General features: G+C 32.3%; 1 protein-coding gene across 11 annotated transcripts in view; it reads right to left on the reverse strand.

The window, feature by feature from the left end:
• PLCB4 (phospholipase C beta 4) overlaps window positions 1-13,696 on the reverse strand; it is a 461,856-nt gene that overhangs the window by 93,914 nt on the left and 354,246 nt on the right. For all 11 annotated transcript variants that reach the window (XM_074287886.1, XM_074287884.1, XM_074287887.1 and 8 more), the window contains 5 exons: window positions 10,013-10,094; window positions 8,781-8,881; window positions 8,072-8,129; window positions 2,131-2,239; window positions 486-696 (listed from right to left, as the gene is read on the reverse strand). In XM_074287886.1, the coding sequence (XP_074143987.1) occupies window positions 486-696; window positions 2,131-2,239; window positions 8,072-8,129; window positions 8,781-8,881; window positions 10,013-10,094 (561 nt within the window). The remainder of the gene's footprint in view (window positions 1-485; window positions 697-2,130; window positions 2,240-8,071; window positions 8,130-8,780; window positions 8,882-10,012; window positions 10,095-13,696) is intronic.

Genomic DNA, 13,696 nt, shown 5'->3' on the forward strand with positions numbered 1-13,696 from the left:
TGAAAAGTTTTTAATCTTATGGGGGATAATTTTGGATCTTTTAATAGACTAATTTCTTAGCTATCTAAATATTATTGTAATACTTATGATATCATCTATTAGTGGAGGGTAAAGTTATATTTATATTTATAAGGAAGAAAAGGGAGAAATGTCATAGCCTACTCTACGTTAGGCACCTTACTTAAGCAGTTTCCAAATATTATCTCACTTGATCTTCATAACAAACTCATGTGGTTTATCTCCATTTGACAACTGAAGAAACTGAGGAAAACAGAGGCTACTGTTTTGCTTAGAGTTACACAGCTTTGGAAAAACTTCCCTCAAAATCCTATTTAATTTCTTACACTTATCCACAATATATTGAAACCATGATGGAGAAAGTCATAATGTGGAAGGGATAACTGTATATGTCTTTTCAGGAGACTATGATGGATTGAATATAAACATATAATACTGAGATAAAACAATGACGTTAGCTCACCAACCTGCATCCAGCTAAGAGGATTTGTCTGTACATTTCCACGGAAGATTTCCCACCAAATTGACGTCCTGTGAGATATGTGTTATGGGAAGAACTGATAAAGTAGTGGGCCAAAGGATGATCCATTTCTTGGTAAAGTTCCAGGCGGTCAAGGAAGACTGGAGCATTTTCATCAGACATCAGATATCTGCAAAACCCATCACTGGATATGAGTCCTAAAAACAAAGAAAATAAAAGGCTTATATAGCCTTACACATTTATAGAGGATTGAGGAAATGTTAAATCATAAATATACCAATAGACTGAGATTCCCTGTTTCAGTCACAGAAACTAAAGGAAGCTTGAAACAGTGAGGGTGTGAATTTAATCTTTTTTCTAAATAGTCTTCATTCCATAAAGACAGTTTTGGAGGAAGAGTTGACAGGAAAGTATATTAAAATAATGCTAACTTCATAATGTGTCATGCAAATAGGCAGAAACCCTGTCCAAATGCTGATTCTCCCAGTTGACATTGCCCTTCTCTCACTTTCCCATAATTGCTGCGTATGTATTTTCTATATGGGAATAAGTTGTTTTATCCCGTAAAACATAAGCTTTTCCAGGGTACAACATGGGGCCACAGAAAAATGCCCCTTAGAGCAAGAAACCAAAAGCTTGTTTGTAGAAGGCTGGAACTCTGAAAAGGTATACTTGAATCAAGGACAGCATGATGCTTGTGGTTCAGCACCTACTCAGTGTGAGATAATGATTCTCTATGGTGATGTCACGGTTGTGCCTGCTCAGTGTACTGTAGTGATGTAATCATATTGAAGTATTTAAGGGTGTCTCAGACAATAGAAGACTCTCTCAGACACAACTCTCAGCCATAGAGAAGACTTCAAGCTCCAGACTCGGGATTCCAGACTCCTTCTTTGACCAGCTATATAGTAGCTCTCCTGCCTCTTTTACTTCTCTACCTAAAGACCAAGGACTTGGGCTGATCCCCAGGTCCTCCAGAGAGCTAGCCTGGACATTACATTTGTTTGTAGTATGAATTACATTCTTTGTATTTTACATTTTGTACTTGTATCCCCAGGGTATGTTTTTGAAACATAGCAGATACTTAATGAAAGATTGTTGACTGATCAAATAATATGGACTCAAATGATTTGCAAATTAACTTATCTAATCTCTGAATAATCAAGAGACATATCAATTTTTCTCAGCTTCTTTTACAAGCACTAAACTTGAGGAATGCCAGCATAAATTTAAATGGTATTTATATGGATAATTTCTATAGTATTGATACTATCTTTACATTCAGTTTTATAATAATTCCTTTCAAAGCTCTGAAATGAAAAATTATGTATTTAACTTTTATCTATCTTTAGCATGTTGTATTTTAAATATGAGAATGCACAATTGAAAAATATTTCTACATTATATTTTATGAAATACTGAATTTAAAATGGTACTCTGGCTAGCATGGTGTAAATTCTCATCTAGTATGAAATGTGATATATTTTTAAAACTGAAAATCAAAGTTACTTAATCTTGGCACCAGAAATTCATTTGACCAATATCTATATGATTTACTTTAAATAAATTCCCACCTTCCCACTTTTTAAATAGAGAAAGCAAAATAAAACAATGTTTGTTTTCTTCATTACCTTTTGTCTTCAACTCATCATCAGGCTCATAAGTCTCAATTATCTGCATTGCCCTTTTTGTATCATAGAATGGGAATAAAATTTCATTCAGTCGAGGATCTCGTTGATGCTAAGATTAGAAAATAACTCTCTTTAGTATTATACTATTTGCCATATAAAATTCTTAGAATGTTTCCTATAATCAAAATAGAAAATTTCTAATACATGAAATGTACAGTATCATAATTGTAACTTAAAAAGTGTCAAAATACTTTTTTTCCCTTCCTTCCTTCCTTCCTTCCTTCCTTTCCTTCCTTCCTTCCTTCCTTCCTTCCTTCCTTCCTTCCTTCCTTCCTTCCTTCCTTCCTTCTTTCCTTGCTTCCTTCCTTCTTTCTTTCCTCCAAAAGAAAGGATTCTTCTAACATACCTTTTCATACAGAAAAGCAGAATCAGAGAAAATAGCTATTCTATACTGTCTTATTTTTATAGAAGCTAGAGCAAGACATAAAACATGGACGATCACACATATTCTAGGCCTAAATCTACAGAATTTAATTGTAATCAATTACTATATTGTTATAGGATGAATCTTCCATAAAAGACTGCTCAATATTAGCAAACTTCATTCTATTGAGCAAGTTTGCAAATGTAATTTCATAAGTGAAATATCATTGTAAAACTGAAAGACTATAATTCATTGATTTACATTTATAAATTAACAGGATGGGCCTGGTTTAGTCACTTAAGAAGTTAAGATCATTTAATTCTAAAGGAATTTATCTGAAGTTCACTCAGAATGCCCATATTAAAAGCTTAGCAATTTCAGGGCTAGAATCTCCTGATCCTATATTAATAGTAGAGGGAGGAACAATATGACCTTCCAATGGTGCCTAACTTCAGAGGATGAATGAAAAGTTCAATTTACAAATTTTTTGGTAGTTACACTTCTTTTTTGTTCATTGTAGATTTGAGGGCTGCACACTGTGTACCTGATTCTCCATAAAATAAATAAAAAAGATAAAACAAAATTCAACTGAGTCATGGCAGGTAAGCAGATGCAAGCAAAACTTCACCAATAAGTATGACCATAGCAACACTTCTTTACCCAGATATATGCACATACTTGGGAAAAGGTATTTTTAGGTTTATGAAATTTCTACCCCACCCACCCTACCACCAATTTGGATGAATAATTTAAAGGTAGACAATGTGACCAAGAGAGCACTTGATGCAATTTTAAAAAACGCATGTCTTTGGCCTCTTTCCAAAATAAGAACTGTTGATTCATAATGAAGCAACAAAATCTTTTCTGAAAGTTTACCCCAATGAAGCATGCTTATAGTCTAAAAAATTATAGCTTACAACAATATGGCCATGCAATGAAAGGGCATAGAATTATTGCTACCAGCAACAGATCTCCAGCATCTAAAGAATAGCAAAAAACAATCACTATCTGTGCAGCATCTAGAAGAAACAAAACTCTGAGAATAACTATGAAAGGTCAAATAAGCGGGATACACAATGTTCCTAGCTAGCAATATAGTACAGGCATGCAGTTGTGTAGCCCATTATTCTGACGAATTATAAAATTTTCGCTTCTAGTTGAAATGAATTTATATTAAAAATCAAATGGCTAATAACTTTGTAGTCTTGTTAATATCTGTTAATAATGGAAAGGAAGAAGGTGAATAAAAGAAAAAATGATTATGGTTGTAGAACCACATAAAGAGCATAGTTTCCTTTTTGCATTATGCTGAGTAAGGATTAGATGTCTGTTTACTGAAATATATTAGCAAAATTATGTGATATGTTCATTATCAAATGATTATCAAATGAAGATTCTGCATGCATGTGATACCTATACATTAAAATGAAAAAAAATCAACTAATTAATTAATTCTATATAAAAATAAGACCAATTAAAAATACTTGGAAAAGATGGATTAGGATTGGAGAGCAGAAAGCAAGAGATGGTAAAAAAAAAAAAAAAAAGAGGCAGGGAGAAGGAAAAGAATTGTATAGTTTTCTCATTTGTGACTGACTTGACTCTTCATGATTCTATTTGGATTTTCTTGGCAAGGATGCTGGTGTGGTATGTCATTTCCTTCTCTAGCTCATTTTACAGATGAAGAAACTGAAGCAAATAGTTAAGTGATTTGCCTATGGTCACACAGATAATAATTGTCTGAAGCCAAATTTGAACTGAGGAAGATGAATCTTCCTGACTCTAGCACCACCTAGCTGCCTGGGAAGAGATTAGAAAGCTACAAATCAGCTCCCTTTTATTGCTCTAAAAAAAGAGAGAAAGACAGAGTTATAAAATAAGAAGAGAAAAGATACAGGAGAAAAGATGGGTCATCATAGTTTTGCAACTTACAAGGTCTATAACATAGAAAATCACTTACCCTCTTTTACTGGCTTGTCTCTAAAATGGGAATAATGATAATATGTGCTATATCTCATAGAGGTATTATAAGAAGCAAATGAGACAATAGGTATGAAATCACTCCATAAACTATAAAATAAAATGCAAATGAAGCTAATTTTTATTAGTAAAGTTTAGGCATTAGTATTACCATAAGGAATGCCAATGACTTAATGTATAACCTACTGTCTCATTGTATATACAGGGAGAACAGAGATGAAATTACAGAAACTCTGCCAAAAATTAAAAATGGTACTTGAAAGATTATTTAATACATAGCTTCAAATTTTTTGGCAGCTGATAATAAAGTTCTTGTAATATGATAATATGTGTCAATGTATTTCTTTTCTCAGTGAGAGACTAACATCTTTTGGGTATTACTGTAAAATACATTTTATGATATTTTTACTTTAGCATCAGGGTCTATATGGAGATTCAAAATTCAGAGACAAAATCCTGAAGAAAATCAACATCTGGGCTACTATCTCGTGATCACTTGGTTACTCTCCAGCAATAGTAGACATTCATTTAAAACAACAACAGTTAAGTGTTAAGAGATTTTTCTTTAGAATTGATAGGCAACAATTATTTATCAATCATTGATTGCATGCTAGGTACAGTGCTAAGTAAGCTAAAATATGTATCCTGTTACATTTTCTTACAAATGGTACTTACTGCTGACACATTTTTATTTTTGTCACTGTCCTGACAGCTGCCAGTAATTATAATATTAACAATAATCTATTATAAAAGTTTAATGTTTGCAAAACACTACATTGTGTCCCATTGAGTAGCAATGTTTGTTGCAGTTCAATGTGCCATATGAGGTTGGGTTGGTGTAGGTTTAGATTTCAGATGTTGTTCTGACACTACTAGCTAGCTATATATGCCAGGGTATATTGCTCAACTTCTTTGGAATTAATTTTCTTCATTTTAGTGTGTGTGTGTGTTCTGAACTAGATACTCTCTAAACTATCTTTCAGATATAGTATCTAATTATTTCTGTTCTATTAGATTATCTATTACATGACCCATCTATTCTAATTGGCACTTAAATTCCATTCCAGGAATAAAACTTTGTGACTATTTAAAATAGCCAGTTAAGGTCTCTTCACACTAGTAGGTACTTGCTTTTTATTCTCAATATAATCGATATAACTAACTCTTCACCCAATATTCCAATCATTGTTCCCTTATTTCAAGACTTTTGCCCATTTCTGTACTCATTAGCATCTTCATTTGAGGATTAAAAGTAGAGAGGGAAAAACAGAACCAAAACCAGTCAATTTGATTATCAGTAATAGATTTGAGTTTGAAACTAAATGATTTTAAATTATTATTAGGTTATATGATCAGAAATGACAATGTTGTGGTCTTAATTAAGTAAATAAATTGGAGCTTTTCTCAATACTCTCTGCCAGTTTTATCAACCTGGACTTTGTTATTTCAATAATAAAGGCAAAGAGAACTTTCCTTAAACCATAATAGAAGAGCCAAATACTTAGCTGTGACAAAATTTATTAGCCTGCAATGGTTGGATGCCATTGGCTAAATTACTTCCCCATATGAGTCATCACTTTAATAAAGATGACAAATAGTAGGATGTTTGTATTTGACTACAGCTATACAGTGTTATAACACAACTTTAAAAAATGATGGCTGAATTGAAGCAATCACATCTATCAACATAGTTATCTGTAAGCACTGTATAATATCAGCAACTAGAGAAAACTTGGTACTGAATTGAATCCATCATTTTCCTTACTCAAATTCAAGGAGTTTCCTTTCTCTCTATAGGAGTCAAGTGGAAGAAAGGGAAAGAAAGTATTTAAAAGCAGTAAATAGTTTTAAATATTATGATATAATGCTAGAAGAAGGTCAACCAAATGACTACAGAAATGAAGAGTATATTTTCAAAACTGTTTTATGGCTTAGACTTTCAAAAATCAAATGCACACTAAAAAAAATAGAGCAACAAGTAAGTGCTCTTGGAAAGTTAAATATGTATATACAACATTAGAAATGGTTCTTATTGAGAAACATGGAATTCTAAGTAAGATATAAGAAATGTCTCATCATTGCTTTGAAGCCAGATTCACCACCATATGCATGAAGTACATTTTCCCAAATGCAGTAAGTTAACAGACATCAGACTTTCTCTTTTCCATCTACTATCTACTCATTACAAGGGAATGTGTTTTTTGGCCCACCTTAATAATACTTTGATTATTAATTATTCAAAATGCAAGAACAAGATAAGATAAATAGAATATTAGCATATATTGATGAAAAATATTCTAAGTAATCTATTTTTTTCTAATACAATACAATATAAGAATGTGGATAATACCTGGGTAAAGATTGTAAGCATAGCATATGCATCACTAAGAAAGAATGGAGCACATAACAACTCAAAAAGATTTCAAGTGAAATAAATATTAAATTATATTAAATGAATTTAAAAAGTATTTTCATTTTATTTTGCATATATTCAAGCATTGATTAAAATTCCTAAGGCATAAATGTAAATAAAATATAAAGCCACTGAAAAGTTTTGGTGAAAAAAAAAAGGGGAGTGGAGATGAGATATTTAGTATAAATAACTTATCTAATCTATTTCTTATCTCTTTTTATTATAACTTATCAAACATCTGCTATGTACCTGGCACTGAATTTATCTTTTTGTTTTTTGTGGTGATGAAAAATACACGTTTACACATATATACATACATACATGTATATATGTTACATATTATCACTTTTAAATCAGCAAATGCACTGCTCTAATTATTTTCATGATAGTAAAACTTCTAGATGGTTTTGATAAGATAGGCTTTCAGAAGTGTGAAGGAGATGGAAATAAAATCTGATACAAAAATTGGACCATTTAATTGCTTTTATAATTATTTTCCTGTTTTCAAGTAAATTGAGTTAAAACTATATTAAGTGAATCTGACTAAAAATTAGGTTAGAAAAATGTAAAAGTAAGAAACACACCTAAAATTAAATTAGCCTTTTCTCTACAATAACAATTAGGAATGTAGTGATTCTTTAAGTTTGTTATAAAAATATTTCATTCTACTCTATATATCCTTACATGCAATCTACTAATGCTAATACATGCATCACTAGTGAGAAAAATTTAGCAATGGAGAATCAAACTACAGTGCCATAAATTAATCATTCTCTAGGTAATTAAAAAAGATCAATACAAAACAATTCATTACATTTTAATATATCTGACAACAGAACACCAACATGTTTAAGTAAATGAATATAATATTATAAAAATTCATAGACACAATAGTTACACACCACAGCAAGTAATCAGCAAAAAGCAAGTGGCAAAGCCAACATACATAAAGCACAAGAACACATAGAGTTGCAGCTGATTTTTGCACCTGGAGGATGCCATAATGGAAAGATCAGCAGGTCAGAAGCAAAGCCAATGATGGCATGATGCATGCAATGAGGAAACTGGAAGAAGCAAGCCACTGCAGACAGACTTTATGGTAGTTAATGTATGAAAAAGCTTACTTCATTTAGAAAGCTCACTAATTGGTCTACCGTTAAATAATCAGTTTTGTCTCCATTGCTGAAAAGAAATTTATTAGAAAAAGTAAGTTTCTGTATATGATGCTATAGTAGGTACGATTTACATGTTGACATTTGTTGATGATACTTTCTAAGACTATTTTCTAAGTAGTTGTACATTCTTTTAAAGGTCAAAAACCCTTTGTAAGAACTGTGCCCCCACCCACCCTCACCATGAACACCATAGTCAAGACTTTTACTATTCTTTTTTCCATAGTAATTATTTAAAAGCTGGTAATTCAAAAACAACATGTAAGTCATCCACTTTAGATAATTCTGAATGAATGAACTTTCCAATAACATAATAAGACTCCATACTTAATCTAGTTAGTTTACAAAATGTGTTAATAACCTAAAAGAGCAGGTTAAAATTACAGGGAGTTAGTAAAGCCAATGCAAGAAAAAAAAGTTCCAGGTGCTTCCTTTAACTTATGTAAAAGTTTCTTGAAAATATGGAGTAAACTTTTACATTGATAAATTAAGGGTAGGAAACATAACTCTGACCTTGCCTGCTAATATAGGATATGGAGGTAACAGGCATGGCTGGACACTCTATTCATAATGCACTGAAATGTTGGGGCAAAACATATGAGAAAAATCTAAAATGAGAATGATACAGGTTAAGAGTCACTTTGTATAAAAAAGAACTTACATTTTCCTAAAGAGGTCCTCAATGTCAGTCCGAGGACAAATTTTTTGTGTTAGTTCATAAAATTTTTCATAAGTAAATGCTGCAGGCTCAATTTCATCATTCTGTAAAGAAATGGAAGGTAGGTTATTCATTCAGCAGTAATTTCTCAATGAAGGTGTGATAGAGATAATGAACTGCTTCCACTGGTGTCTCAAGGCCATTGTGTGTGTTGATTGCCATTGTGCATGTTGATTATGACTGGCCATAACCCAACTGGTAGAACCAACAAGTGCATCTCAGCAGTGATTTTACAAAGTGTAGGAGCTAGCTCTGATAGAATATAGGTGGCTTTGCCTTTTTCTTTCTTTCTTTCTTTTTTTTTTTTTTTTTTTTTTTGCCCAGGGTGTCACATAGTGTTAAGTGTCTGAGATCAGATTTGAACTTAGGTCCTCCTGACTTTAGGGCTGGTGTTTTATCCACTGCATCACTTAGCTGCCCCTACTAGGCCTTTTTCTTTGCCATATACGTAGATATATAACTCTAGGCATATGTTGGAATTTTCTCAAATGCACTGAAAGAAACATGAAAGAGTTGAGAGAAAGTATCGTTCTCTAACCAGCCTTCCTGGCTATGTAAGCTAATGTTTCTGTTTAATTTTGAGCAAGATTTACTTAAGTAGCAACACTGACATTCATTCTCTTTGTCATCAACAATAATAAAAGCTTGATTGTCTATGTGAAAGGTAACAAAGAGAAACAGAAAGGGATTTTGTGGGGAAAATCTTATGGCCTAAGACACTTGTTAATTTTGCAATATCTATAATAGTTGGAATTCTATAAAACTCTATTAGGCTAAATTTGCTTTTAAAATACAAGAGTATTTACTTAATCTTTCCATTAAACTTGATTATATTTTGTAGCCAAAATGGCTTTTCTAAGTCAAAAAGATATTTTAAAATTAGTTTTCTTAATGTGGTTAAGAGAACAAAGATGATGAAATAGTTATCTGTAATTTAAAAAATATTTTTGTTAAACCCTTTAAAGTGTGCCAAAAGATAAACCAATCAATTCACATTTATGTTGCTCCCCCTCCCCCTCTTTTCCCATGGGAAAAAGGGTATATGCAAAGCCAGGTGTCTGGCACTACTGATTTAATTCATGACAATTTTATGGCTAAAGTAATTAAATAATTTGAAAAATGTTAAAAAAAAACATATACTTAGTAGTACATTATTAAAATAACTTGATAAATACCTTTCCGCTGGGAAGACCTAATTCCTTAAGGGCTTGAAAAATCACCTTTTCTGTTTTACCTGATGCAAAGGTTCTAGTAATACTACAGAAGGGGAGAAACAAAATAGAAATACTGTTACTTTCACATATTGGCATTTTTTACTTACCAAACAAGCCCAATCATTTTCACTTAGTCAACATACTTAATAGTAACAACAACAATAAATAACAACAACTGATATTTACATAATGTTTTAAGTGTTATAACAACCCTATAATGTAGAAAGAGCAAGCATTATTATGCCAACTTTACAGATAAGGAAACAGAAATGTTCCTTCTTGTAGAAGGTTAAAAAAAAAAAAAAGAACCGGGAAGAACCAAAACTAAACTGAAAAAGTTGTTTGACCCTGTAAAAGTTACTTTCATCACTGGTTCTGCTACAAACTACCCATTTGATGTTGGACAAATATATTATCTCTCTCACATTGAGCTTTCTTATTGCAAAATGAGAATGAATTTTATGTGATCTCTAAGGACCCTTTCCATTATTTTGTTTTGCTTTGTATACCACAGTGCCTTGGAGGTGAGTCAATAAATGTTCATTAAAATATTGTTTTTGTTTTTTTCTGTTTTTAAATGATGAGTGGAGAGATTTGGATGAAAAAGATGGGGAGTTAGTCAATAAATACTGATTTAATACCTACTATATGCCAGACACCATGGTAAGAGCTAGGAATGAAAATAAAATTCTTGCTTTCAAAGAGCTCACAGTCTAATAAAGGAGACAACATGCAAATTATGTAGAAACAAATTATATGCAGGACAAATAGGAGAATATTAACAGAGGGAAGGCACTAGAATTACAGAGAATTAGGAGAGTCTTCCAATAAAAGGCAGGGTTTTAGTTGAGAGTTGAATGAAACCAGAAAAGACAGGAGGTGAAGATATGAGGAGGGAGAGAAGTTGAAGTATGGGGTACAGCTAGTGAAAATACCCAGTGCTGAGAAATGGAGTGTAAAGTTTCAGGAACAGGAAGAAAGCCAGTGTCACTTAAATTACAGAGTAGGTCTATGAGTGGGAGAGGTGTAAAATTCAAAGTTTTTTTTAAAAATGTCATCTAAAATAAATAAAAATTTAAAAAAATGCAGATTTGAATTGGTAATTTAATGTAGATTAGGACACCTATAGAAAGAGCTTAATAATTATTTGTGGAGTAACATTATAGATTGCAGTGAAAGGTAGCAAGTATCATTGCTAACTCATTGAACTTACATATAAAATTGTGAAGCCCTGTGGAATGTAATAACACTTGAGTCATAGCCTAGTTTTATTATGTTAGCAGAGAAAGGATATTGTGCTATTAAGTGCTTTTCCATTCAACAACAACTAAACTATAAAATATCACTTGTCTCTCTCTACCAAGACATTTTATCTAGGATTGGCTCATGTAGTAATCTGGTATTAACTGTTCAATCACATTTGCCACAGCTTCCTTACCATAGACAAATTTTATATGAGTAAAATCACCACACACTCTTAACGCTAGTGACTAATGTAGATGAAGAGAAAATTTTATGAGTTGACATATTAGTATATAAACTTCTTGATGGGTAGCAAATATATAAGAAGCAAATATTACAAATTCTTTGATTGAAACTTGAAATGAATTCCCTATGACAATTTCAAACACTGAAATATTATGCTCTGTTGCCAATACTGCCTGGATAGCTCAAAGGCTGAAATTATAAACTAATTATAAGATCATGTACTTCAGATTATCCATCAAGAGCTTGTTAACTTTTCAAGTTTCCTTTTCATGTCTATCAACAATTTCATCTGGGAACAGTAGGCTTCACATCTAAGCCATGGGAATATCTTCTATCTGAGTATGAAAGGATTTTTAATGATCTCTACCAACTTCCCACCCTTTCATAAAGCTCAGACATTCATGCTGAGAAGATGGCAAACTCCTATTTAAGCATTAACAGCTTGTTACTAACACTGATTTGCCAAAATAGAGGGGGAGAAGTAGGCATTGGGTAGATTTATTCAGCATTCATACAAAGCTTTCCTCTTTCCAATGGACTCCAAAGATTTCCCAAGAGGTTAATTTTAATGTTTTAAAGTAGATAGAAATTATTATCCATGAAGATCAATAAATCAGTGGGAAGATTATAGCAGTTTTTTCTCATTTTTGGATCAGAGGAAGTCTCACTTATGGCGTAACTTTATGATAAAAATAAATTAGGTACCAGAACATATTTCTAGATGGGATGTTACCAAAATTCCAAAATTCCCGAAATTCTTTTCAAACTAGTGGATATGTCTTTAAATTCAGTTAGTTGTGACAAAATTAAATTTGTATGGATTTCCAAATATTTAATGTGTCTTTTAGCTACTAAAGAGAATTTTGGGATCCCCCCACCAGCATAGGATCCCATATTTAGATTAGGGATTGCTGCATCCATCTAACTTCAATGTTTTCATTTCATGGTTGAGGAAATTGAATCCCAAAGAGATAATGATTTGTCCAAAGTCACACAGCTGGCAAGTGGAAGATCTAGAATTGGAATCTGACCCCAACTCCTATTTTTCATATTTTTCACTGTACCATACTGCCTTGATTAGGGACTTCTATGATTGGACATTAAACATCAAGTGGTTTGATAACTCTTGTCAACTTTAATAAAATCTTAAATCCTAGATTTTATAACTAAACTGAGATAATGCTGAATATGTTACCTTTGTCTAATTGGTTAAACATCATCTCTTCAATCAATAACCTTTTATTAAGATATTAAATGTCTAGGTGGTAGGGGTAAAATACAAAAGAGAAACTAATCTATTCTCACTTTACTGAGTTTACACTCTACTAGGATAAATATCACACATCATGTTTAAAGAAATATGGCATTAGTTTTTATGGAGCCATAGGATATCAATGAATATTAAGAGCGAACAACTATAAAACCAGCTCTGCTTGGAGAGGGGCTAACAGAGCACCTCTTTAATTTTGGCAACAACTATGCTCTACACTGCCATCTTTTTTGTTAGGTAATCTTTCTAAGGTAATTCAAATGGAAAAGAACTAGAGGCAAATGGCAGGATTGTTAATTGTGCTACATTCCTTAACGCATTCCTCAGCTCTCACTCTTTCCTCAAATTCAGCTTATGTAAACTGGGAAAGGTAGAGATAAAGAGTGAAGATAGAAGGCAAGTGAAGATTAAAAAGTACCAAGAAGTACTATGGGTTTGAGCAGATCTCATGGTTCAGATGCCCCATTTAGAAGGTCAAGAGAGTGACAAATTAAGGAATATTTAAATCTTGTTTCTCATTTATCTTTTAGGTCTTTACTTAGAAGACATAAATAATGTTTTATATTCTACTTTTTCAGTCACTGTCTCTCTGGGTCTCTGTCTTTGGCTAGGTCTTTGTTTCTATTTTTCTGCAACACTCAACAGTGCCACTGGTGTGCAGCTATCCTTTATCAATATCATAATTCTGAGTATCAGCTCTCTTGAAAAATTACGTAAAACATATTAATATTTCCATTTAAAGATCTTGAAATTGGTGCTGTTTAATCATAGCTGAAATGAAAATTTTAAAGTATTTATTTTTCATATCTATTATAGAATTCGCTAAAATTTCCACCAAGCTCTTGGCAGATTACACACCGGAAGATCCATCCACCATTTCTGGCTTT

This window comes from Sminthopsis crassicaudata, chromosome 2, assembly GCF_048593235.1.
Source record: "Sminthopsis crassicaudata isolate SCR6 chromosome 2, ASM4859323v1, whole genome shotgun sequence".
NCBI classification, from domain to species: Eukaryota; Metazoa; Chordata; class Mammalia; order Dasyuromorphia; family Dasyuridae; genus Sminthopsis; species Sminthopsis crassicaudata.